At 47.0% G+C, this 26605-nt stretch overlaps 1 protein-coding gene across 4 annotated transcripts; it reads left to right on the forward strand.

The window, feature by feature from the left end:
- The first annotated feature begins 4510 nt into the window (after nt 1-4510).
- LOC117369501 (sterile alpha motif domain-containing protein 9-like) lies at nt 4511-25873 on the forward strand. 4 transcript variants are annotated; one of them, XM_055221188.1, is made up of 7 exons: nt 4511-4585; nt 5187-5388; nt 6426-6499; nt 10134-10258; nt 13900-14605; nt 21021-21303; nt 21391-25873. In XM_055221188.1, the coding sequence occupies exons 5-7, from the start codon at nt 13910-13912 to the stop codon at nt 24990-24992; spliced, it is 4581 nt and encodes a 1526-aa protein (XP_055077163.1). In that variant the 5' UTR covers nt 4511-4585; nt 5187-5388; nt 6426-6499; nt 10134-10258; nt 13900-13909; the 3' UTR covers nt 24993-25873. The 4 variants fall into 4 exon arrangements, with proteins under 4 accessions (XP_055077163.1, XP_055077162.1, XP_055077164.1 ...); XM_055221187.1 differs by having other exon boundaries at nt 10145-10258; XM_055221189.1 differs by lacking the exon at nt 5187-5388 and having other exon boundaries at nt 4521-4585; nt 10145-10258.
- The last annotated feature ends 732 nt before the right edge of the window (nt 25874-26605 follow it).

A 26605-nucleotide genomic window follows, 5' to 3' on the forward strand; every position in this document is an offset into this window, starting at 1 on the left:
GGCCGTTTCACCGAACACCTGAAAGTGTTTTTATCCCTCGGCTCATTATCTCTGCTTCTGCTTCTGCTTCTGCTTCTGCTTCTGCTTCTGCTTCTGCTTCTGCTTCTGTTTGTTGTGCTACACTTTGGGCACAGATCTTTGGTGAATCTGGGATGTTGTTCCACATCTTGGTTTGGAGTCTGGCTCCCTCTAGTGTCCACAGGACGCCAGGTTTTCCCAATCCAAGTTTGAACAGATCCAGACGTGCGGCTTTAGTTTTGACTAAACGCACAGAGTGAGAGTCAGTACAGTTACAAACATAGTGTCATTATAACACTGTGATTATACTGTAATTATACAGGTATTATACTGTAATTATACAGTTATTATACTGTAATTATACAGTTTTTATAACACTGTGATTATTATACAGTTATAATAATACTGTTATTATACAGGTATTATACTGTAATTATACAGTTATTATACTGTTATTATACAGGTATTATACTGTAATTATACAGTTATTATACTGTAATTATACAGGTATTATACTGTAATTATACAGTTATTATACTGTTATTATACAGGTATTATACTGTTATTATACAGTTATTATAATATGTTATAATACTGTTGACAGTCGGGTCTTTTTGAAGGCCTGACCTGAAGTCTCTTGGGTCTCATGGACTCACAGATTTATGTCTGAAATCAAAACCATGAAGCAGGTGTCCTGATGCACAAACACGAATCTGAAACAAAACTTCACAAACTGAACTCCATTTGGTTTAGACTAATATTCTAGCTCAGAATTCAGACCAAGACCGGGTCTAAACCGGGTCCACACTCGAAACATCCAACATTTTACAACCAAATTACAAAATGGAACAAAGGTCGATACAAAGTCCAATCTGACGTCGTTTGGCTGAAAAGTGACAGAGTGCAGCTTTACTCAGATCTGAGTGTGGTGTTTGTGTTTGTGCATCAGGGCTGATCCAGAGACTCTACTCTCCTCCACACGCGCCTCCTCCACACGCGCCTCCTCCACACGCGCCTCCTCCACACGCGCCTCGTCCACACGCGCCTCGTCCACACGCGCCTCCTCCACCCAAACACTGAGGCTGTGTGCTCAGTACAAGAGTTTGTGTTTTCACTTTTGTCCTGCACAAAAGACACGGTGAAGGTGAAGGTCACTGTCCTCTGCATTTGACCCGTGCTCCAGGAGGATTTGACCTGTTGTTTGGGGGCGTGTCACTTGTTGTTTGGGGGCGTGTCACTGGGTAAGTGCTGCCCTTTGACCCCAGGCCCATTGTGCAGGTTTTTATGTGGTTTTGCTCTGAGGGGCGAGTGCTAACCACTCTGCCGCTGTGCTCTTAAACAGAAGCGTCTCTGCTCGTCTGCGGCTCCTTCACGACTGTTTTCACATAAATATTGTCTTTTTCTACATTAAATACATAAAATACAAATAAAATGTTGTATCTTTTTTGGTTGTGTATTTTTTCAAACATTGTGCTGTACAAATATTGTCTAAAATAAACCTGTTTGTGTTGGACACAAACCTCCACCTTAATGTGGTGGAGGTTTGAGCCTGAATGATCCTGAGCTCTGTTGTCGGGGGCTTCATGCCCCTGGTCGGGTCACCCATGGCAAACAGGTCCAGGGGGACGGGTCTGACTAAGAGCGGGTCAGAAGTCCCACATGAAGAGACAAACAACGAGGCCAGTTACGTCGCCCAGACTGGCTTTACCGGGGCCCCACCCTGGAGCCAGGCCTGGGGTTGCTGCTCGGCAGCGAGCGCCTGGTGGCCGGGCCCGGTCGGGCCCAGCCCGAAGAAACGACGTGGGGCCGTCCTCCCGTGGACCCACCACCTGCGGGAGGAGCCATGAGGGGCGGGTGCAGAGAGATCTGGGCGACCAGATCTCTGGACATGGAGACTGGCTCTGGATAGGGTGAGGAGCTCGGTCACACGGGAGGAGCTCGGAGTAGAGCCGCTGCTCCTACATGTCGAGAGGAGCAGCTGAGGCTCGGGCATCTGCTCAGGATGCCTCCTGGACGCCTCCCTAGGGAGGTGTTCTGGGCATGTCCCACCGGGAGGAGGCCCCGGGGAAGACCCAGGACACGCTGGAGGGACTATGTCTCTCTGGCCTGGGAACGCCTTGGGGTCCCACCGGAGGAGCTGGAGGACGTGTCTGGGGTGAGGGAAGTCTGGGAGTCCCTGCTTAGACTGATGCCCCCGCGACCCGGCCCCGGATAAGAGGAAGAAAATGGATGGATGGATTTCAACTTCTAATGTTACTGACTCTTTAAAACTGTCAAAAAACAATCTGCTGAACAATTACAAAAACGTCAAATGAAAAGCCAAATAAAAACAAAAATAAAAGTTTTAAAAGTCCAGTATCACACAGACCTGACTGAGCTTCACACATGTTTGAGTCACTTTATTATTCGTCTGTCACATCTGCAAAGATCAAAACACGACGTTCCACCTTGTGATGTCATCAAGTGGTAGTTTTCATGTGAACTCCTCCTTTTACCTTTAGTTCAGTCGAGATAAGAGACAACTCCAGGACTGAAATGATCCAGATGATTCTAGTGAAGGTGGAGTTTAAAAACACAGTGGAGCACTTCCTGTATCACCACATGATGACATCACAAGGTGGAACAGAGTGTTTTCAGTTTGAGAGAAGAGCTCAGTGTAAATCTGCAGGTTTGTGAGTTTGTGCCCTCTTCAAATTTAAATGTCTCCCAATTCCTCCTGTTTGACTGTGTCCCAAAAACAAACCGTTTCATTTCTCGTGTGATGTTGTGTTGTTGATGTTCGGCGCAGGTCGGTCGCTCTGTCGTCGCTGAGTCGTGATAATCGGAAAAGTCAGACCTGATTTCCTGGAACCTGAAGCGAAACCCTGAAGTCCATCAATAGAAAAGACGGACGTTCTGAGAGGCAGAAATAAAACCACACGGACCTAAAGGATCAGTCTGAGGAGCAAAGATGTCTCCAAATGAACCGTCGTGACCTCAGCTGATGTTTGTGAACCAGACCAGGTCCAGACGCCACTGACCCGAGGAGAGTCCAGCAGCTACAGAACAAAACTAAAATAAGACTTTAATATTTATCTGAGAGGCCGGAAACAAAAGAAACAAGGCAAAATGACACTGTTAAAACAAGAAAGTACAGAAGAAGAACCAGTAGAAAGAAGTCGGATCTGTGATAATCTCAACAAAGTGTTACAGCGATTTAAGGAACGACAAGAGCATCAAGGACCAGAGTAATGACCTCAGTGTGGACCTGAAGCGACGAGCCTCACGTGGACCTGAAGCGACGAGCCTCACGTGGACCTGAAGCGACGAGCCTCACGTGGACCTGAAGCGACGAGCCTCACGTGGACCTGAAGCGACGAGCCTCACGTGGACCTGAAGCGACGAGCCTCACGTGGACCTGAAGCGACGAGCCTCACGTGGACCTGAAGCAAAGGGGCTTCTATTGACCTTGTCACATTCAGCTCAGGGGCAGATGTCTTTGTTTCAGGTTGTCACTCATTTCCATCTGTCGTCCTGGGAAGAGGAGACAACAAACACAAAACAACTGTACAATATACAAATATAAGTTAAAAGTGCAATGTGTAATATAATATAATATAATATAATATAATATAATATAATATAATATAATATAATATAATATAATATAATATAATATTATGTAATATTATGTAATATTATGTAATGTTATGTAATATTGTAACAGCATTGGTCTGGTGATCTGGGGCCATCAGGCGACGCCCACCAGGGTTTCTCTTTGTGTATTTTGTTTCTTTTGATTTTAGATGTGAATTTTATCATTTTGACGTTTTATTTTGAAAAACCGGAAGTGCGCATTGCTCCCTTGTATTTTATTTTGTTCTGTTGCTGTGGAAAATAATATATTTTATGAGAATAATTTAATGTTAGCAACAATACAAGAGCACATGTTAATTAGACAATATTTTCACACGCAATTCATGTATTTTGAAATGATAATTCTAAATTTTGTAAATTTAATTTGGTTTGTCAAATTTTGCTGTTTGTAACATGACACTTACACCGCGGAAATGAGGCGCCATCTGGTGGTGAGTTCTCATTATTACAGGAGTCAATGTGAGGACATTAAAGTGTCTTTATGTCTCTCACAGAGACAGAATAAACAGAGGCTCGTCCTGTGTCGAGTTATTTGTTTACGTGAAAAGTTTATTAGTCTGGAGTTTACAGAGTTTCTGTAATACCTGAATATCACCAGCAGAGGGCGCTGTTTATTTAACAGGAAAACGAAAGTTAAACGTGAGGAGGAGGAGACAGTGGAGTTTTCTCTTCTTTCTCATTCTCTTCTTCTCATTTCCTCGTCAGTCGCGCAGTGTGTTTGACCTCAGATAATCAGAGACAGAAGAGACAGAAGAGACAGAAAGAGACAGAAAGAGAGACAGAGACAGAAGAGACAGAAAGAGAGACAGAGACAGAAGAGACAGAAGAGACAGAAAGAGACAGAAAGAGACAGAAAGAGAGACAGAAGAGACAGACGCGGAGACAGAGACAGAAGACTCGTCCCTCAGGATGCAGATGTCCTCTGGTTTGGGTAAGTGTGTTTTTTGGACAGTCTTTTGGACACTCTGTCCTCAGACTGTCCCAGACCCTGTTCACACAGATGTGTCTTTATTGAGTTAAATGTCCATCAGAGCGACTCAAAAAAACACAAAGAACAAGAGAAAAACATGAGGAGGAGCAAAGAGTGAGACCTGGTTTAGACCTGGTTTAGCCCTGGTTTAGCCCTGGTTTAGTCCTGGTTTAGTCCTGGTTTAGTCCTGGTTTAGTCCTGGTTTAGTCCTGGTTTAGACCTGGTTTAGTCCTGGTTTAGTCCTTGGCGTCCCCATAGACATCGATTTTAAATTTGACAAACATATTAATGACGTTTTAAAATGTAGTTTTTTTCATCTGTGGCTTTTATCCAAAGTCAAACCGTTTTTATCTTTTAAACTGTTTGAACTTTTATTTCTTCGCGCCTGGACGACTGCAGTGCACTTTATTCTCACAAAACTCACTTTACCGACTGCAGTTAGTCCAAAACTCTGCTGCACGAACCAAAAAACACGATCATATCTCACCGGTTCTTGCGTCTTTGCACTGGCTTCCTGTTCATCTTAGAGTTGATTTTAAGATGTTATTGTTTGTTTTTAAAGCTTTGAACGGTCTGGCCCCAGATTACACCCCGGTGCTCTGAGGTCTGAGGCCCAGCTCCAGCTCGAGGTCCCTAAGACCAGACTTAAAACCAGAGGGGACAGGGCCTTTTCTGTGGAACGTCCCCCCACGTTCAAACAGCTCCACTGTGGAGAGTTTAAGTCTCGACTTAAGACCCACTTTTATTCTCTGGGTTTTAACACCGTGAGTTGTGTGGTCCTCTGTGTTTTTATTTATTTTATTTATTTTTATGTGTTTTATTGATTTTATTTTTTATGTCATTTTGTCTCTGTGCAGCACTTTGAAAACAATTTGTTTATGAAATGTGCTTTATAAATAGACCTGGTTTAGTCCTGGTTTAGTCCTGGTCTAGTCCTGGTTTAGACCTGGTTTAGACCTGGTTTAGTCCTGGTTTAGACCTGGTTTAGTCCTGGTCTAGTCCTGGTTTAGTCCTGGTCTAGTCCTGGTTTAGGCCTGGTTTAGTCCTGGTTTAGTCCTGGTCTAGTCCTGGTTTAGACCTGGTTTAGACCTGGTTTAGTCCTGGTTTAGACCTGGTTTAGTCCTGGTCTAGTCCTGGTTTAGTCCTGGTCTAGTCCTGGTTTAGGCCTGGTTTAGACCTGGTTTAGACCTGGTTTAGTCCTGGTCTAGTCCTGGTCTAGTCCTGGTCTAGTCCTGGTTTAGGCCTGGTTTAGGCCTGGTTTAGACCTGGTTTAGACCTGGTTTAGTCCTGGTTTAGACCTGGTTTAGTCCTGGTCTAGTCCTGGTTTAGTCCTGGTCTAGTCCTGGTTTAGTCCTGGTCTACTCCTGGTTTAGTCCTGGTTTAGACCTGGTTTAGTCCTGGTTTAGACCTGGTTTAGACCTGGTTTAGTCCTGGTCTAGTCCTGGTCTAGTCCTGGTCTAGTCCTGGTTTAGGCCTGGTTTAGGCCTGGTTTAGACCTGGTTTAGACCTGGTTTAGTCCTGGTTTAGACCTGGTTTAGTCCTGGTTTAGACCTGGTTTAGTCCTGGTCTAGTCCTGGTTTAGTCCTGGTCTACTCCTGGTTTAGTCCTGGTTTAGACCTGGTTTAGTCCTGGTTTAGACCTGGTTTAGACCTGGTTTAGTCCTGGTCTAGTCCTGGTCTAGTCCTGATTCAGTCCTGGTTTAGTCCTGGTTTAGTCCTGGTCTTAAATGTTTTATTGTTGAGGTTTTGTGTTTACAGATTAAATTTCCTCTAAAAATCTCACATTTGTTTTATTTCTACAGTAAAATCTGTGTTTGTGTTTGAGTCGGACAGAAGTGAGGACTCTGTGTGAACAAGGACCCCACAACATGTAAATGTAAGAACACACAACTCAACACACAACTCAACACACAACTCAACACACGACCGAACACACGACCGAACACACGACCGGACACACGACCGAACACACGACCGAACACACGACCGAACACACGACCGAACACACGACCGAACACACGACCGAACACACGACCGAACACACGACCGGACACACGACCGAACACACGACCGAACACACGACCGAACACACGACCGGACACACGACCGAACACACGACCGAACACACGACCGAACACACGACGGAACACACGACGGAACACACGACGGAACACACGACCGGACACACGACCGAACACACGACCGAACACACGACGGAACACACGACCGGACACACGACGGAACACACGACCGAACACACGACCGAACACACGACGGAACACACGACGGAACACACGACCGGACACACGACCGAACACACGACGGAACACACGACGGAACACACGACGGAACACACGACGGAACACACGACGGAACACACGACCGGACACACGACCGAACACACGACCGAACACACGACGGAACACACGACCGGACACACGACCGAACACACGACCGAACACACGACCGAACACACGACCGAACACACGACCGAACACACGACCGAACACACGACCGAACACACGACCGGACACACGACCGGACACACGACCGGACACACGACCGGACACACGACCGGACACGACTGAACACACGACCGAACACACGACCGAACACACGACCGGACACACGACCGGACACACGACCGGACACACGACCGGACACACGACCGGACACGACTGAACACACGACCGAACACACGACCGAACACACGACCGGACACACGACCGGACACACGACCGGACACACGACCGGACACACGACCGAACACACGACCGAACACACGACCGAACACACGACCGGACACACGACCGGACACACGACCGGACACACGACCGAACACACGACCGAACACACGACCGCACACACGACCGGACACACGACCGGACACACGACTGGAAATGAAGAAAAAACATCTAGAATTTCAAAAATCTTTTCCCCCCTTTATGTTTGTGTTGTTCTTATATGTTTGTGTTGTTGTTGTAGTTGTGTTGTTGTAGTTGTGTTGTTGTTGTTGTGTTGTTGTTGTGTTGTTGTTGTGTTGTTGTTGTTGTAGTTGTGTTGTTGTTGTTGTGTTGTTGTTGTGTTGTTGTTGTAGTAGTTGTGTTGTTGTTGTTGTGTTGTTGTGTTGTTGTGTTGTTGTTGTTGTTGTTGTGTTGTTGTTGTGTTGTTGTTGTTGTGTTGTTGTAGTTGTTGTGTGTGTTGTTGTTGTGTTGTTGTAGTTGTTGTGTGTGTTGTGTGTGTTGTTGTTGTTGTGATGTTTTCAGTCTGATGTTGTTCTGATAAAAACAAAAACACCTGGACAAAGTGACGAGAGTCAGAATGTGTCAAATGTGAATCAACAACAACTGAACCAGGAGGGGCCCCAGAGACACAGCCCGGGGCCCCTGAGAGGAGGGGGCCCAGAGCCACATTCAGCCCGGGGCCCCTGAAACCTTGGACCGGCCCTGTACGTGTCCCTGACCTGTGGGGTGCCCCAGGGGTCAGTCCTGGGGCCCCTGTTGTTCAGTCTCTACATGCTGCTGTTAGGACAGTTAATACACAACAATAATGTGTCACACACAACTCTGCAGACGAGTCAGATCTATGTTAGACCAGTAGATTAGACGACTGTAACGTCCTGATCACTGGACTCTACAAACGAGCCACAGAACAGAACATCCAGAACATCCAGAACATCCAGAACATCCAGAACATCCAGAACATCCAGAACATCCAGAACATCCAGAACACTGCTGCTCGGGTCAGGACTAGAACCAGGAAGTACTTCACACATGGCTCCTGTGGCTCCTGTGGCTCCTGTGGCTCCTGTGGCTCCTGTGGCTCCTGTGGCTCTTGTGGCTCTTGTGGCTCCTGTGGCTCTTGTGGCTCCTGTGGCTCTTGTGGCTCCTGTGGCTCCTGTGGCTCCTGTGGCTCTCTGACATGTTACTGCATGTCAGAGATGTACTTTGAATTACTTCGTGTACAAATTGTGCTACACAAATAATTTTCCTACATGAATATTCACAAAAACATGCACCACCTCGTCCTGAAAAGACAAAAGACGTTTGTCCTGTTACCCTCAGTGGAACAGAGAGAAACTCAAGACAAAGACAAACGTCTTACACTTCTGTCATCTGTCCTGATCTGAGGACAGAGAGGACAGAGGGGACAGAGTGAGGACAGAGAGAGGACAGAGAGAGGACAGAGAGAGGACAGAGAGAGGACAGAGAGAGGACAGAGAGAGGACAGAGATGTAAGAAATGTTGGTTCCTGGTGCGAGCGTCAAAAGACTAAGGGACTGAAGTATGAGTCTGAAGTTTAATGATCATCACAGGTGAAGTTTAAAATGAAGCACCGGAGTCTCAGGAAAGGACAGAGGACAGTCCTGAGAGGTTTGTGTCCAGCTTTTATAGGCCTCCCAGTGTGTGTGTGTGTGTGTGTGTGTGGGGGTGGGGGGGTGTGTGTGTGGGTGTGTGTGTGTGTGTGTGTGTGGGTGTGTGTGGGTGTGTGGGGGTGTGTGTGTGTGTGGGTGTGTGTGTGTGTGTGTGTGTGTGTGTGTGTGTGGGTGTGTGGGGGTGGAGGTGTGTGTGTGTGTGTGTGTGTGGGTGTGTGTGTGTGTGTGTGTGTGGGTGTGTGTGGGTGTGTGGGGGTGTGTGTGTGTGTGGGTGTGTGTGTGTGTGTGTGTGTGTGTGTGTGTGTGGGTGTGTGGGGGTGGTGGTGTGTGTGTGTGTGTGTGTGGGTGTGTGTGTGTGTGTGTGTGTGTGCGCGTCTTCCTCTCGGCACATGTGGTTACACATTAAAAACCTTTTGGCCAAATCCCTGAATGTGTATTTTTAAGTCAATCTTATTGTTTTATGACCCTCACAGGACGGGGCCCTCAGTCTTTGGTGAACAGGGCCCCAGATAAGAAGTGGCCCTGATCATAGGTGTTATCTTCTTGGCCCCAGTGCTGTAGATTTATGACCCTCTCAGGGTGGGGGTCTTTGCTTTACGACCCTCTCAGGGTGGGGGTCTGTGCTTTACGACCCTCTCAGGGTGGGGGTCTGTGCTTTATGACCCTCTCAGGGTGGGGGTCTTTGCTTTATGACCCTCTCAGGGTGGGGGTCTTTGCTTTATGACCCTCTCAGGGTGGGGGTCTTTGCTTTATGACCCTCTCAGGGTGGGGGTCTTTGCTTTATGACCCTCTCAGGGTCATAAAGCATTGTTAAAAAATACCGGACAGAGAGGACAGAGAGAGGACAGAGAGGACAGAGAGAGGACAGATGAACCATCACAAAGTCCAGAGCCAGTGTCCCTGTTTGTCAGAACGTCCTGTAGATTCACAGACTTAAATACTTAACCTGTCCCCCTCAGGAGGCGGAGCTTCAGTCTGAAGGAAGATCTGACTCTGACACAAGAGGAACTGAACGAAAAGACAGAGACAGAGACAGAGACAGAGACTGTGTCTGGGGAACTGGACATTTGTCCTTCGTATGATTCACCTCTGCTTCCTGTTCCTCACTTTCTCCTTGTTTTTTGTTCTTTTTCAGTCCAAACACAGGTCTGTGCTCTGAACATGGACACGTCCCAGGAACATGGACACGTCCCAGGAACATGGACACGTCCCAGGACAGCAGCTGGAGACCTCTTCATTTAAACGTGACGCTAAATTAAAGTAAGTAGAGTTCAGTTTGATGTTTTGTTGCACAGACACTTTCTGCGTCTGAGACTCGACTCAAATAAACATGATCCTGAACATGGACTTTGTTTAATCCAGTTCCAGTTTCCTCACTGTCCACAGATGTAGGGGGGGTATTACATGTGTCTATGGTATTAACTGTAACATATTTAGATCTCCATGTTTCCTTTTATTGTGTTGAAAATGTAAAGTATGAACATGTTTTAAGTCCTGAGCTTTAATAATGTGGATAAACCATGTGACTCTTAAACACTGTGGTAAAAGCTCGTTAATGTGTTAATTATGTTAAATAAACATAACTGAGGCTACAATAATCATCAGAACAACGTGATGTTAAATCCAAACGCTCGATGAGACTCTGAGCTTAAACTCTCTGGTCTTTGATTAGTTTATTTAAACACATGTCTCTTTTTCATAATAATATATAGTTAGTCATTTTTTGTCAGAATCTCTAAAATCTTCACAAAAACAGCAGAAAAGTCGTCGTCATTTTCTCCTGTTTCTGGTGGATTTTATTGATTATTATTTATTCACAGAAGTGCAGAGGAGGGAGGACAAAAGCAACAGCTGGACTAAAAAAACTACAGTGTATTTTTAATATTATTCATGTAGAAGTACAGAGTCGTGCTTCAACCAGAACTTTTACTCAGATAAAAATACTGTTAATTTAATTTAAAAAAATAAAAAAGTAAACTGTATGATGTTTGATGTCAGAAAACAACAGTTTAATGAAAAGATTTACTCACCTAAATGTGTCCGAGAGTAACTGAGTCCTCTGCACCTCTAATAAAACATCACTCATATTATTGTGATATATTTGTGTACTCTGGGGCAAAAAGGATTTATTCTGCCCCAATTGTTCATTTTTTTTCACTTAAAAAGACGAGAGACGCCTGTAATTTTCATCAGTTTCACTTCAACGATGAGACAGAAAGAAACAAACGAGGAAATCACACTGAAGGATTTTTAAAGAATTAATTGGTAAATTCTTCAGTAAAATAAATATTTGGTCAATAACAAAAGTTCATCTCATACTTTGTTCTTGACCCTTTGTTGCAGTGACAGGTCGTTTTCTGTCTCCAGAGGTTTTCTCTGTTGCTGTAGTTTGGTCCGTTCCTCCTGCAGATCTCCTCTAGAGCTGTGATGTTTTGGGGCTGTCTCCACTCTGTTGTCCGGGCGATGTGTTTGGATCATTGTCAAAGACCCTCTTAAAGAACAAGTTACACGTCTGTGAGACACAGATCTTGTTTGTTTGTAGGAGACAAAATATTTATTTTACGTCTCTCGTCTTTTTAAATGGCAGAACTTGGACAATTGGGGCTGAATAAATCCTTTTTGCCCCACTGTATTTGCACACAGAGGTCCTCAGAGATCCTCCTCAGAGATCCTCCTCAGAGATCCTCCTCAGAGATCCTCCTCAGATCCTCCTCAGAGATCCTCCTCAGAGATCCTCCTCAGATCCTCCTCAGATCCTCCTCAGATCCTCCTCAGATCCTCCTCAGATCCTCCTCAGAGGTCCTCCTCAGATCCTCCTCAGAGATCCTCCTCAGAGATCCTCCTCAGAGATCCTCCTCAGAGATCCTCCTCAGAGATCCTCCTCAGATCCTCCTCAGAGATCCTCCTCAGATCCTCCTCAGATCCTCCTCAGAGATCCTCCTCAGATCCTCCTCAGAGATCCTCCTCAGATCCTCCTCAGATCCTCCTCAGATCCTCCTCAGAGATCCTCCTCAGATCCTCCTCAGATCCTCCTCAGATCCTCCTCAGATCCTCCTCAGAGATCCTCCTCAGATCCTCCTCAGATCCTCCTCAGAGATCCTCCTCAGAGATCCTCCTCAGATCCTCCTCAGATCCTCCTCAGATCCTCCTCAGAGATCCTCCTCAGATCCTCCTCAGATCCTCCTCAGATCCTCCTCAGAGATCCTCCTCAGATCCTCCTCAGATCCTCCTCAGAGATCCTCCTCAGATCCTCCTCAGAGATCCTCCTCAGATCCTCCTCAGATCCTCCTCAGATCCTCCTCAGATCCTCCTCAGATCCTCCTGAGATCCTCCTCAGAGATCCTCCTCAGATCCTCCTCAGATCCTCCTCAGATCCTCCTCAGAGATCCTCCTCAGATCCTCCTCAGATCCTCCTCAGAGATCCTCCTCAGAGATCCTCCTCAGATCCTCCTCAGATCCTCCTCTGAGATCCACCTCAGAGATCCTCCTCAGATCCACCTCAGAGATCCTCCTCAGATCCTCCTCAGAGATCCTCCTCAGATCCTCCTCAGAGATCCTCCTCAGATCCTCCTCAGAGATCCTCCTCAGATCCTCCTCAGATCCTCCTCAGATCCTCCTCAGATCCTCCTCCTCTCTCAAAGGTCTCTCTTCTTGTGTTGTTGATGCCCAAGACATTAGATACATTTAAAGTGAGTGATCTTAAGTTTAACGTGTAAAACAGCCACTTAAATGAACCTCGGCTCCTCAGTGCAGCTCAGGGGGCGGGGCCTTTACCGACACAGAGCTGGTCACACCTGTGCCCGCCCCCACCTGTGCCCGCCCCCACCTGTGCCCGCCCCCAAACCTACTGTAGATAAAAGCAAATAGTGCTAATGGTGTGAGAGTGAGACTGAAGCACACGCCCTGTACAAAACACTTACATATTATATTTCACAATCACACTCATCGCACTAATGAAACTCCTGCACATCACACCAGGTTTGTCGCGTCATAGTGCGCAGTTTGTGTCATGTTTTTGTTTATTTATGGAGGATTGTCGTGTGGAGCGTGGGTGATGTCGACTTGTGGGCGGAGCCTCGTACAGGCTCGTACTGCTGACTGTAAGGAGGGTTTGAATAGGGCCCAGCAGAGATCACTATATTATTCAAAGATGGATGGATGACTCTAAAACCTCTTCACACATGTGTTTGATGAGGGAACGTTAGAACTTGGGAAAACTTAGCACCACAATATTATTTTATTGTTTTTTTTTTTGCTTTAAACACTTACACTGTCTGGCCACAAAGCAGCAGCCAAAAAAAGTCCCACAGTCTAATATTTGTTTGTTCCTTTATCTTTGATCACGTCACATTCTCTGTGGCTTTGTTTTTATTTTTCTTCTTCATCGTCACAGATTTATTTCCATCCAGTTGTTGCTTTAATGTTTCTCCTGTTTCATTGATGATGGTGGAGTCTGACGCTGCACAAAGCTTCTCCAGCACAAAGATTCTCACTGGGGTTAAGGTCTGGACTCTGTGGTGGACGTGTGTGAAAATGACGTCTCTGCTCCTGATCCTCTGTCACTATTTGAGCTCGATGAATCCTGACATTTTCATCGTGGAAATGCCCAAAAATCCACTGCTGTAATAACCTGGTCATTCAGGATATTCAGGTGTCAGCTGACCTCACTCTGCTGAACCTCGACCGGACCAACTGCAGGAGGAGACGACATATTTGCTTATTTAAATTCAGGTGGTGACTTTTTTTTTTGACAGTGTATTTGAAATGAAAGATTGAGGTGTTTAGTCTTAACCAAACATTTAAAAACCTGAATATGGGACCATAGGACAAACAGTGACCTCATGTTGTTTCCTGCTCTGACCTCAGATAAACAGTTTAAGTCTTTTTTTTGAATCTTTCAGATAATCCACAATGAGCTGCTCCAAACGAGAGCGTCCACTTGCGATGGAAGATTGGACCAAAGATGACGTTCGAGAATGGCTCGTTTCAGACGTCAAAGTCAGTCAGACTTACGCTCAAAGGTTTTTTGACGAGGAAGTGTCTGGGGAGTATTTAGTGTATTTTACCAAAAGTGAGATACTGGACTTGGACATAAAACATGGCCCAGCGGTGAAAATCACAAACCATGTAAAACAGTGGAAGCACCAGACGAAGTGTGAGCCTCAGTGTCCTGCATATGTGCAGCGCTGGACAAAGGAGCAGGTGCAGCAGTGGTTACTGCAGCACGTGAAGCTCTACGACAAGTACGCCCAGCGCCTGCTCCACGAGGAGGTGTCGGGGGATTGCCTGGTTTGCTTTGAGAAGCAGGACTTTAAGGATCTGGACATTAAACAAGGTCCAATAGTGAAGATCCTGGCAGACCTTAGACAGTTGAAAGACAAACCAGAGCCGGAGCTGCTGCCTGTAGTGGATGCATCCACAGAAGAGGAGAAGAACCAGCCGGTCCAGCCAGTGCCAAGTGTGTCTCCACCAGCACCACAACCACCGCTACAAGCAACGCCACAACTACTACCACAACCTGCGCCACAGAAGAAACCCTATGTCCCAAACTCCTCCAGGAGACCATCCCAACAACTGGCAGCTCCAAACATAAAGTCTCCAGCAGAGGTGAGACGTGCTGGGTATGGCTGTGTCACAGGGTGAAGGTTATGGTGCATTTGACTGACAGTGACGTGATATCCTTTATTTATATCTTCATACCATAATTATACCGCGATAGACGATATTATCTCCTGTCCATCTAATTCAGCACATACACGGTGTGTGAAATATCCATCCATCCATCCATCTTCTTCCGCTTTATCCGGGGCCGGGTCGCGGGGGCAGCAGTCTAAGCAGGGACTCCCAGACTTCCCTCACCCCGGACACGTCCTCCAGCTCCTCCGGTGGGACCCCAAGGCGTTCCCAGGCCAGCCGAGAGACATAGTCCCTCCAGCGTGTCCTGGGTCTTCCCCGGGGCCTCCTCCCGGTGGGACATGCCCAGAACACCTCCCTAGGGAGGCGTCCAGGAGGCATCCTAAGCAGATGCCCGAGCCACCTCAGCTGGTTCCTCTCAACGTGTAGGAGGAGCGGCTCTACTCCGAGCTCCTCCCGTGTGACCGCGCTCCTCACCCTATCCCTAAGGGTGCGCCCGGCCACTCTGCGGAGGAAGCCCATTTCAGCCGCTTGTATCCGCGACCTTGTCCTTTCGGTCATGACCCAGAGCTCATGACCATAGGTGAGGGTAGGAACGTAGATTGACCGGTAAATCGAGAGCTTCGCCTTCCGGCTCAGCTCCTTCTTTACCACAACGGACCGATACAGCGACCGCATCACTGCAGACGCTGCACCGATCCGCCTGTCAATCTCCCGCTCCATCCTTCCCTCACTCGTGAACAAGACCCCGAGATACTTGAACTCCTCCACTTGGGGCAGAGACTCACCACCCACCCGGAGAGAGCAAACCACCTTTTTCCGGTCGAGAACCATGGCCTCGGATTTGGAGGAGCTGATTCTCATCCCAGCCGCTTCACACTCGGCTGCAAACCGCCCCAGTGCCTGCTGCAGGTCCTGGCTCGAAGAAGCCATCAGGACAACATCATCTGCAAACAGCAGAGATGAAATCCTGTGGTTCCCAAACCAGGCCCCCTCCGGCCCCTGAACCAGACCCCCTCCGGCCCCTGGCTGCGCCTAGAAATTCTGTCCATAAATATAATGAACAGAACCGGTGACAAAGGGCAGCCCTGGCGGAGTCCAACATGCACCGGGAACAGGTCTGACTTACTGCCGGCAATGCGAACACAGCTCCTGCTCCGGTCATACAGGGACCGGACAGCCCTTAGCAAAGAGCCCCGGACCCCATACTCCCAGAGCACCCCCCAAAGGACACCACGAGGGACACGGTCGAATGCCTTCTCCAGATCCACAAAACACATGTGGACTGGTTGGGCATACTCCCATGAGCCCTCGAGGACCCGATGGAGAGTATAGAGCTGGTCCAGTGTTCCACGACCAGGACGAAAACCACACTGCTCCTCCTGAATCCGAGGTTCGACTATCGGTCGGATTCTCCTCTCCAGTACCCTGGAATAGACCTTACCAGGAAGGCTGAGGAGTGTGATTCCCCTGTAATTGGAACACACCCTCCGGTCCCCCTTCTTATACAGAGGGACCACCACCCCGGTCTGCCATTCCACAGGCACTGTCCCCGACCGCCACGCGATGTTGCAGAGACGTGTCAGCCAAGACAGTCCCACAACATCCAGAGACTTGAGGTACTCAGGACGGATCTCGTCCACCCCCGGAGCCTTGCCACCGAGGAGCTTGCCAACCACCTCAGTGACTTCAGCCAGGGTGATGGACGAGTCCGCCTCTGGGTCCCCAGTTTCTGCTTCCTCCTCGGAAGACGTGACAGTGGGATTGAGGAGATCCTCAAAGTATTCCTTCCACCGCCCGACAACATCCCCAGTCGAAGTCAGCAGCTCTCCACCCGCACTGTAAACAGTGTTGGTGAAGCACTGCTTTCCCCTCCTGAGGCGTCGGACGGTTTGCCAGAATCTCTTTGAGGCCGTCCGATAGTCCTCCTCCATGGCCTCCCCGAACTCCTCCCAACCCCGAGTTTTTGCCTCTGTGACTGCCCGAGCCGCGGCACGCTTGGCCCGCCGGTACTCATCAGCTGCCTCAGGAGTCCCACGAGCCAACAAGGCTCGATAGGACTCCTTCTTCAGCTTGACGGCATCCCTTACTTCCGGTGTCCACCACCGGGTTCGGGGATTGCCGCCGCGACAAGCACCACAGACCTTACGACCACAGCTACGAGCAGCCGCATCGACAATAGAGGTGGAGAACATGGCCCACTCGGAGTCCATGTCTCCAACCTCCCCCGGGATCAGGGAGAAGCTCTCCCGGAGGTGGGAGTTGAAGACCCCTCTGACAGAGGGCTCCGCCAGACGTTCCCAGCAGACCCTCACAATGCGCTTGGGCCTGCCAGGTCTGTCCGGCTTCCTCCTCCGCCAGCGGATCCAACTCACCACCAGGTGGTGATCAGTTGACAGCTCAGCCCCTCTCTTCACCCGAGTGTCCAAGACACGCGGTCGGAGGTCAGATGACACGACAACAAAGTCGATCATCGACCTCCGACCTAGAGTGTCCTGGTGCCATGTGCACCGATGGACACCCTTGTGCTCGAACATGGTGTTTGTTATGGACAAGCTGTGACTAGCACAGAAGTCCAATAACAAAACACCGCTCGGGTTCAGATCGGGGAGGCCGTTCCTCCCAATCACGCCCCTCCAAGTGTCACTGTCATTACCCACATGGGCGTTGAAGTCCCCCAGGAGAACAACGGAGTCCCCGGTTGGTGCACTGTCTAGTACCCCTCCCAGGGACTCCAAGAAGGCCGGGTACTCTGCACTGCTGTTTGGCCCGTAGGCCGACACAACAGTGAGAGACCTGTCCCCGACCCGAAGGCGCAGGGACGCGACCCTCTCGTTCACCGGAGTGAACCCCAACACGCAGCGGCTGAGCTGTGGGGCAATGAGCAAGCCCACACCAGCTCGCCGCCGCTCCCCGCGGGCAACGCCAGAGAAATGTAGAGTCCAACCCCTCTCAAGAAGTTGGGTTCCAGAGCCCAAGCTGTGCGTGGAGGTGAGGCCGACTATATCTAGCCGGTAACGCTCAACCTCCCGCACAAGCTCAGGCTCCTTCCCCCCCAGTGAGGTGACATTCCATGTCCCCAGAGCTAGTCTCCATGTCCGGAGATCCGGTCGTCGAGGTCCCCGCCTTCGACTGCTGCCCGGATCTCTCCGCACCCGCCCCTCATGGCTCCTCCCGCAGGTGGTGGGTCCACGGGAGGACGGCCCCACGTCGTTTCTTCGGGCTGGGCCCGACCGGGCCCCGTGGGGAAAGGCCACCAGGCCACCAGGCGCTCGCTGCCGAGCACCCACCCCAGGCCTGGCTCCAGGGTGGGGCCCCGGTAACGCCAGTCCGGGCGACGTAACTGGCCTCGTTGTTACTCTATTCATGGTGGGCTTCTGAAATAGATTAAAAATAAAGTATCACGTTTTGTCTCAGAATCACATGACGGTGTCACGACATTATCTGATTTCATGATAAAACATAATAATAATAATAATAATAATAATGTCTTACACTTGTAATGCGTTTTTCAAAGCCTCTCAAAGCTCCACACTAGACTCATTATTCATTCATTTCACTTGGTGATGGTCAGATACTATTGTAGCCACAGCTGCCCTGGGCCAGTCTGACAGAAGTGAGGCTGCCAATCTGCACCATCAGCCCCTCTGACCTCCACCTATCATTCACACACACACCACTTTCATACTAGGCAATGTGGGTGAAGTGTCTTGCCTAAGGACACAACGACAGAACTTGGTCTGAGCGGGACTCGATCCTCCGACCTTTGGGTTGGGACCAACACTCAACCACTGAGCCACTGTCGCCCCTAAAACAGAACAACATTATCATGAAATTATGTAAAATGAGGAAGTACAGCAGAGGATCTGTCCACTTTAGTTTGTGTGGTGAGATACAGGCTCTGATACTGATGCTGGCATGACTGTAGTAGTAGTAGTAGTAGTAGTAGTAGTAGTAGTAGTAGTAGTAGTAGTAGTAGTAGTAGTAGAGCTTCTAGGTGTAGGCCTACTGCTTGTGCGTAAATGACAAAGCTGCATCAGCAGACGTCAGATGAGTCCATGAGGAGTGAGCTCCTGTGCTCCTCCATCACAGTCTGTGTGAGTGACCTCAGGTCGGAGCTGTGAGGGACTCGAGTCTCTTCACACTGGGTACTCTCTGCCACTGACCAAAGCCACAGCTTCAGTAAATGAACATGGCAGTGTTTCCTTTATGTTTTTATGAGTCCAGTCCTACTCCCTGCACCTAGACCCCATTCAAACACTGAAACACACTGCTCCTACAGTTTGACTCAGCTCTGTCAGCTTCATCAGATTAGAGTCTATTTAGCGCTTCATGTTCAGGCCTCCAGGTCTGTAGTTAAGACGAGAGAATCCGTGAGGTCACAGTGTAAATGTTTCAATATAATATGTTTGAACAGCCCAGAAATGCATCGACCAACTCTGAAAACACCCAGTGCTCCAGATGAACAGTCCAGCCTTTGGTTTGGAAACACAGGAGACTCCAGCACGTTGTATTGTCCACACAGAAGCCCATGTATAATTAGAAACAGTGCAGGTGTAGATGTCCAAAGTGTCACGAGTGTCCGGTCCCAGCTCTTTTGCTCTTGGACGTACAGGGTGTAGCAGAAGAGAGAGGTGTTCTGACAGACCCAGGTGGGGGTCGGCCTGGGCTCAGTATGTGTGTATTGGTTTACACTTGGTCCAAAGTTTTTTCTCTAGTTGCACACTTCACATATCGGTAGAATTTGTGAAGAACTGTTTTGAAATCAGCACGACTGCAGTCAGCTGAGTTTAACACTGTCCAGATGTGCTACAAGGCTCTTCTAATGCCACTGTACACTTCTGCTAGTGCTAGCTTAGCATTCTCTCTTGAGGCATAACCATGATGCAAAATATGACTCAGGCACAGTTCACACTGAGCCAACAAACACAAACTGTACAGGTGTGTTAGCTTCAGTGTCGTGAGCACCTCCTTCTGACAGATATAAGACAGTGTCCAGCAGGAATCTGACCAGAACTGAAGAAGTGTCTTGAACGAGCAGCCAAACGTCTTCAAACGTCACTCAAAAATCCTTTTGTCCAGAGACAGAATTGATTTTTTTCTTTTACTTAATGCAGTTTCTGTTCTGTGATGAGATCTGAATCCCGAATCCTGACTCTGAATCCTGAAAAGTTCAAATAAATAATTGTCCACAGATTCCTCCTACAGAAGGAGGATTATGTAACTGCCTAAACTGTATTTCATTGTTATTTTTTAATCTGATATGTAATTCAATTCAAGGAGAGTCCAGCTCCTCTCAAGGAGCCTCAAGAGTCGAGCCTCAGATCCAGGAGGAGCAGTGTGGTTTTCATCCCGGTCGTGGAACACTGGACCAGCTCTATACTCTCCATCGGGTCCTCGAGGCTCATGGGAGTTTGTCACAGTCCACATGTGTTTTGTGGATCTGGAGAAGACATTCTCCCACGAGACACACAGGATCTCATCTCTGCTGTTTGCAGATGATGTTTTCCTGAGGCTTTATTGAGTCAGGACCTGCAGCTCTAGGGCAGAGTGTGAAGCGACCGGGATGAGAATCAGCTCCTCCAAATCCAAGGCCATGGTTCTTGACCAGAAAAAGGTGGTGCCCTCTCCAGGTGGTGGAGAGTCTCTGCCTCAAGTGGAGGAGTTCAAATATCTCGGGGTCTTGTTCTCGAGTGAGGGAAGGATGGATCAGTGCAGCGTCTGCAGTGATGCGGTCGCTGTATCAGAGTTTTGTGGTGAAGAAGGAGCTGGGTCCAAAGGCGAAGCTCTCAATCCTGGTTTAGTCCTGGTTTAGTTCTGATTTAGTCCTGGTTTAGTTCTGGTTTAATCCTGGTTTAGTCCTGGTTTAGCCCTGGTTTATTTCTGATTTAGTTCTGGTTTAATCCTGGTTTAGTCCTGGTTTAATCCTGATTTTGGGTAATGACCGAAAAGACAAAATTGTAGATACATGAGGCCAAAATGAGTTTCCTCTGCAGGATGACTGGGCACTTCCTTAGAGAAAACGTGAGGAGCTCAGTCACAGAAGAGGAGCTTGGAGTATAGCTGCTGCTCCTCCATGTCGAGGGGAGCCAGCTGAGGTGGAATGTTCCAATTGACTCCTGGACGCCTCCCTAGGGAGATGTTCTGGTCATGTCCCACTGGGAGGGGTCCTCAGGGAAGACCCAGGACACACTGGAGGGGCTGTGTCTCTCGTCTGGCCTGGGAACACCTTTGGGTCCCACTAGAGAAGCTGGAGGACTTGTCTAGGGCGAGGGAAGTCTGGGAGTCCCTGCTTTGACTGCAGCCCCCATGATCCGGCCCCGGATAAGTGGAAAAAAATAGGTGGATCAATTTGAATTCCATTCTAATTTGTATACATTTTTTCTAGGTCTCGGGAGCAGAAAGTTTTAAAGACAACAATGAAATCACCATCTACAATGTGTTGAATAACCTTGTGGAGCAAGAGATAAAACAATTTTGTTTCCACTTAAAAGACTACACTTCGCCAAAGCACAAGCCAATTCCGCGATGCAAACTCGACAAAGTAAATCAAATGGACATTGCCTCATTATTGTGTGCAAACTATGCAGAGGAAGCCCCTCGTGTCACAGTGGAGATTCTTCGAGCAATCAACAAAAATGAAAGTGCTTTAGAGCTGGAGAAAACTGTGGGTAAGACACATATCACTGTAATTAAAATATGAAGTTCTTTCCATCTCATGCTTACTGTTGTACTCATGATTAATGTTTTTAATGCAGGTGCGCGGAAGGTTAAGGAGTTGCCCTCAAAGGACATTCTAAAAGCTGAAGCTGATCAAGGGGACAAGCTGAAAAATCTGTTGACGTGTGGCGGAAACGCGCTGGATAACTACGATAAGTTTATTATCGTCCTGAATAAGAGCCGCCCAGATCAGGTGCAGCACCTCCACTTTCTGAACAAACTGAAACTGTTCTGTGTGCTGGACTTTGACCCAAACTCGGCGTGTCCAGGAGGCGTCTGTCACTCCTATAGAGAGTCGAGGGTGGCCAACCTGCACAGCCCAGCACAATATGAGGGAAAAAATGAATCAATCATAGAGAAGCTAAATCTGTATAAACAGACAAGCTGGGTCTTCTGTAACGGAAGAAATGATCTAGACGATGCATCACACCAGGAGCTGGACTATAAGACCTGGCTGAAGACGTCCTGCAGAGATGTGGAGCACCTAGTTTCATTCGTTTGCAAACCAGAGGTTCTCTGTCACAGAGAATTTCTGATCATCTTCCTCTTATTGTCTCCAGTTGAAACTGAAAAAGATCCCATGTTTGACACGTACAGGTGTTTCTACAAAAACACATCAGAGAAAAACATAGTCACACTGTGCGAGTCCAAGAACGCATATTCAAAATGGAGGGAGCTGGTTCAAGAGAAATGTGACACAGACATCGACCCATTCTCCATAAACGAGCTGAGTCTGAGAGAAATCAATGGCACCATCATGGCCCTGGGGCCAATCGGCCAGTCCACTGTGAAACTGCTGCCCTCTGCAGGCTCTAGCTGCATTGTTCTAAAACAGAAGGAGGAAGATCTGATGACCGCTCTGGAGGTTCTGTGTGTAAACCAGTGTGAGAAAATTTACAATGAGAACAGTGAACAGTTCAAACTGTTCAAACTAAAAGAAGAAGAGGAATTCTACCGAGGCGGCAAGGTGAAATGGTGGAATTTTTATTTCTGCGAAAAAGACAAGGAACGGCCCTTCATCAAGAGGGACAAGTACAAAAATGTAAAGATGATGATCACAACTCAATTAAAAGATCCCAAAAACACCTGCGATGTGCTGACTCTGTTTCACCATCCGGGCTGTGGGGCCACGACTCTTGCAATGCACGTCATGTGGGACCTCCGCAAAGAGCTCAGGTGTGCGGTTCTCAAGGACAACAAAGTCTCAAAAGAGGAAGTGGCCCATCAAATCATAAAACTCATGAAACTCGAGCATGAGAAGCCGTGCACAGTTTTACTCTTAGTGGATGATTCAAAGGACACTACCTATGAACTTGTAAACTTTATTCAGAAAACTGTGTCCAACATGAATATAGACTACACCCACCCCTTTAAGGTGATCATTCTGACCTGTGTGCGCAGCCACAGTCCAAAGAACCAGTACAAGGACCACAACACTCCATGCCAGTACCTGACTACATCTCTGACCGCAGAAGAACAGCAGGACTTTGAAAAGAAACTCAAAGAATTGGAAAAAACTCACAGTAAGCCAGATAACTTTTACAGTTTCATGCTCATGAAGAGTAACTTTGACCCGCGGTACACTCGAGACCTTGCCTCTAATACTCTGGAGAGTTTTGATACGAGCACTAAGAAGGCCAAACTGTTTGCCTTTCTAGCACTGCTCAATACATATGTGGCTGATTCAGAGATCTCCCTCTCACTCTGTGAGGACTTCCTGGGGATTAAAATGATTAGATGGAAAGAGGATGGGATGCTGAACAGAATGGCCCCATATTCAAACCTCCTCATCATAGATAAAGTTGAAGACTGGGGAGGGTACAAAGGAGTTCGGATCCTGCATAACCACATAGCAGCTGCTTGTCTGACAGAGTTTGAGAGACGACATGAGCTCACGGTCAGTGACATCACAATGGAGATTTTACACTGTGATCTCTTTTACAGTGCAGGAGTTGTTAAAAACAGACTTATGAAGATCATAGAACAAATGCTGATTGAACGGCAACTCAAGAAGGGTGGAGAAAGGGAATCATTTTCACCACTTGTTGAAAAAATCCACAATGAAAAAGGAAGACAAACGATTCAGGAAATTTTTGTGCAGGTCTCCTGCAGGTTTGAAGTCAGTCCGTCCATTCCCCAGGCCCTGGCCAGATATCTGTACATTAAAGAGCAGGACTTCACTGAGGCTCTGAAATGGGCTCAAAAGGCAAAGAACATCAGAGAAAACCCATTTACGTTTGACACGATTGCTCAAGTCCACAAAAGTAATTTAAAATATAACATGGAACGAGAAAAGCAAAAAAAATCACACAGTCCTGAAGGTCTTCATCAGAACCTTAAAATAGCAGTAAATGCTATTGCAGCCTTTGAAAGGGCACAGGAACTTGCACCCAATGATGATGAAGAAGAGCCAGAAGATGATCAAGACTATCCCAGAAAGTCGTACACTGTTTATGGCTATGTTGGAGTTGTGGAAATTACATTTTTGGTATTTGAAGTACTGGGCAGGGTACCATTTTTTGATGAAAATCAACATCCAATGAACAAGTTGTATCTGAAGAGTTTTTTAGAGAGTAAAATTCCAATCACAAATGTTCACAAGGACAACAATGAAATCAATGAGAAATATGTGGAAGTCATTCGTGAACATGAACATTTCCTCATAAACCTGAAAAACAAGGTCAAAGACACATTTGACATCCTGAGTTCTTTCTTTACATACTTAAAACCTATCAATTCAGAATTCGATTCAAAAAACCGCTGGACCATCAGTGAACATTTTAAAAAGTATGTTAAGATGTTTTGCATTGAACCAGAACAAGTGAAAAAGGAGCATCAGAGCAACCCTCAACTCGCTTTGAAAATGATGATGGAACAAAAGAGGCTGTTCCTGGAAGAGAAAAACGCAGACACTTTTTCAGGAATTCTTCAACATTTGGACAGATCTGCAGAAGAGATGGAGGAGATCACTCAGGCCTATGCATATCTTTATAAACACAAACAGTTTAGCAGCCAAACACAAGCAACTAAAGTAACAACCAACTATATCCTGTCCAACATCTTTCTTAACCTCTCAAAGTCCAAATCCAAACACGTGCTGGGCTACACAGCGCTCTCAGACATGCTCAGAAAGACTCTGCAGGATGTAGGTCTTCGCTCAAACTTCCCAGATCCGTACTACACAGCCCTGCTGCTGTTCTGGCCCAATCCCTCAGATGAAACCACCGACATCCAAAAATATGTCACTGCAATTCGACATGCTTCTCGAAAGCACCTGTCTCACTTTAAGGGTCGGAGCACTGTCGCTCACCTTTTTCTGGCAAAAGGATCAAGTCTCACACGACTTGTTTCCAAGTTACAATTGGATAAAAACTTTAAAGGAATGTCTCGTAATAGTCTGGCACAGCTCTGGCGCAGTGGTGACATTTTCAGAGAGAAGATAATAAAAGACAAGCTTCTTCGAGTTAATGGAACCATAGAAGAAGAAGAAATCTATGCAAAATATGGAAGTCAGAAAGTTCAGGTCCGTCCAGCTCTGATTTCAGGCACAAGAAGCGGCTTCAGCACCGAGAAGGTCTCATTCTTCTTGGGCTTCGCCATTAATGGACCTCTTGCTTATGATATAAAAAGTGAGAATTAAGGAAGACTTCAGCCTCTGCTGCCTCCTGCTGTTCTTATTGTTGAGAGATTGAAGCTGGATGTGGATGTCTAATTGTTCCTCTCATAATCAGCCTCTTCATGTCACTGTGAACAAATGAACTTGCTGAAACCATATTAGATTTAGGTCGTGTCCCAAATCACCTAAATTCCCTTCGACGCACCATTTGAAGTGTGCGTCGAAGGGCAGGTACGTGATTTCTGGAGTGACAAGGTCCATTTCAATTCACCCGACTGAATGCGCCCGACAAACGTGCCCTGTGTTTCCAGTGAATATGGAGTCCACTGCACAACACACGTTCAAACGTTTGTACTGGTTTATATCACCTACAAAAGTGCGACATGAAACTGTTAAATCTGAATAAAGATCTGTACAGTGAGTTTGAGGATTAAAAAGAGGAGTTACATTGAATAAAGGAATGTGCAGTTATTCACAGACAATAAGAAGAAGAAGAAGAATACATAATTATCATTAGAAATTATTATTGCAATAATAAGAATAATGTAAGGATGTTCATTTTTGGTGTAAGAGTTAAAGACCAAGAGACTGAAACATAAAGTCAGAAGAATTTAATGATTTCCACAGGTAAAGTGAACAATGAAGCAACAAACTCAGGAAAGAACAGAAGAAAGTCCTGAGATGTGATGGAAAGCTTTTATAGGGTCCCCCAATGTGTGTGTGTGTGTGTGTGTGCGCCCCCTGGTGGTCACATGTCTTTAGTAAATCCAGATACAGTTTGTTGCTGCGCTGATAGAAAAAAATGTTTCCTCTGTCTCTGTTTTTATGTTTATTTTGTTAAAGTTCTGAAGTCGCTACAACTGGAAAAAACTCACCTGAACATTATATTTGTCTAAACAGAAATAAACAGCTGCAACGATGACACCTTGACTTTTCTTCTATTAAATAATAAATAATAATAAATAATTTAAAATAACATAAAAAACTTAAGCTCGGTAAAATCAGCTACACGTCAGTAAGGCATCTACATAAAACTAAACTGTGGATAGATTGTACAATATTATTGACAGTATATCCTTTAGACAAGTTTATCTCCATTTTCACAGTAACAATCATCTTTTTACTCTATTTAAGGCAGTTTTTCAGGCTGATATCGTAGCAAGACTATAACTACATGCAAATAGTCGAATGTACAAACCTCGGGTTGGTCTGAGACGCAGGTGCTTCCTGTCATCGGAACAATCATCTTTTGGATGAACGCTTGGTTTCCTGTGGCGTGACTTTGTATAAAAGACCAACGTGTTGGGAGGCGGCTGGTCTCTCGCCTCACTCTGCTGTGTTGAATCAAGAAGAGACCAAAGGCTGAAGCATTAAAAAGGGGGGATCTTGAACCTTGAGGTTGCCAGCTCATAAGTTAAGAGATTCACCAGACGGAGGAATCACCGTAGATCCGAGATGTAGAGACATTCTGTTCTTGACCAAAGTTGCTATTTAATTGTAAATTCTGTTAAGAGGAGCTTAACCTGCTTTTGGCCGATTGCATCAGTCCTAAGGGCAGTGCTGGTCTGCGTGAGGACCAAGAGGGACGCTGGCTCCATAAAACAGAGAAATTCAACCTTATTAGTTTAGAGTGACGA

Source organism: Periophthalmus magnuspinnatus, chromosome 4 (assembly GCF_009829125.3).
Source record: "Periophthalmus magnuspinnatus isolate fPerMag1 chromosome 4, fPerMag1.2.pri, whole genome shotgun sequence".
NCBI lineage: Eukaryota > Metazoa > Chordata > Actinopteri > Gobiiformes > Gobiidae > Periophthalmus > Periophthalmus magnuspinnatus.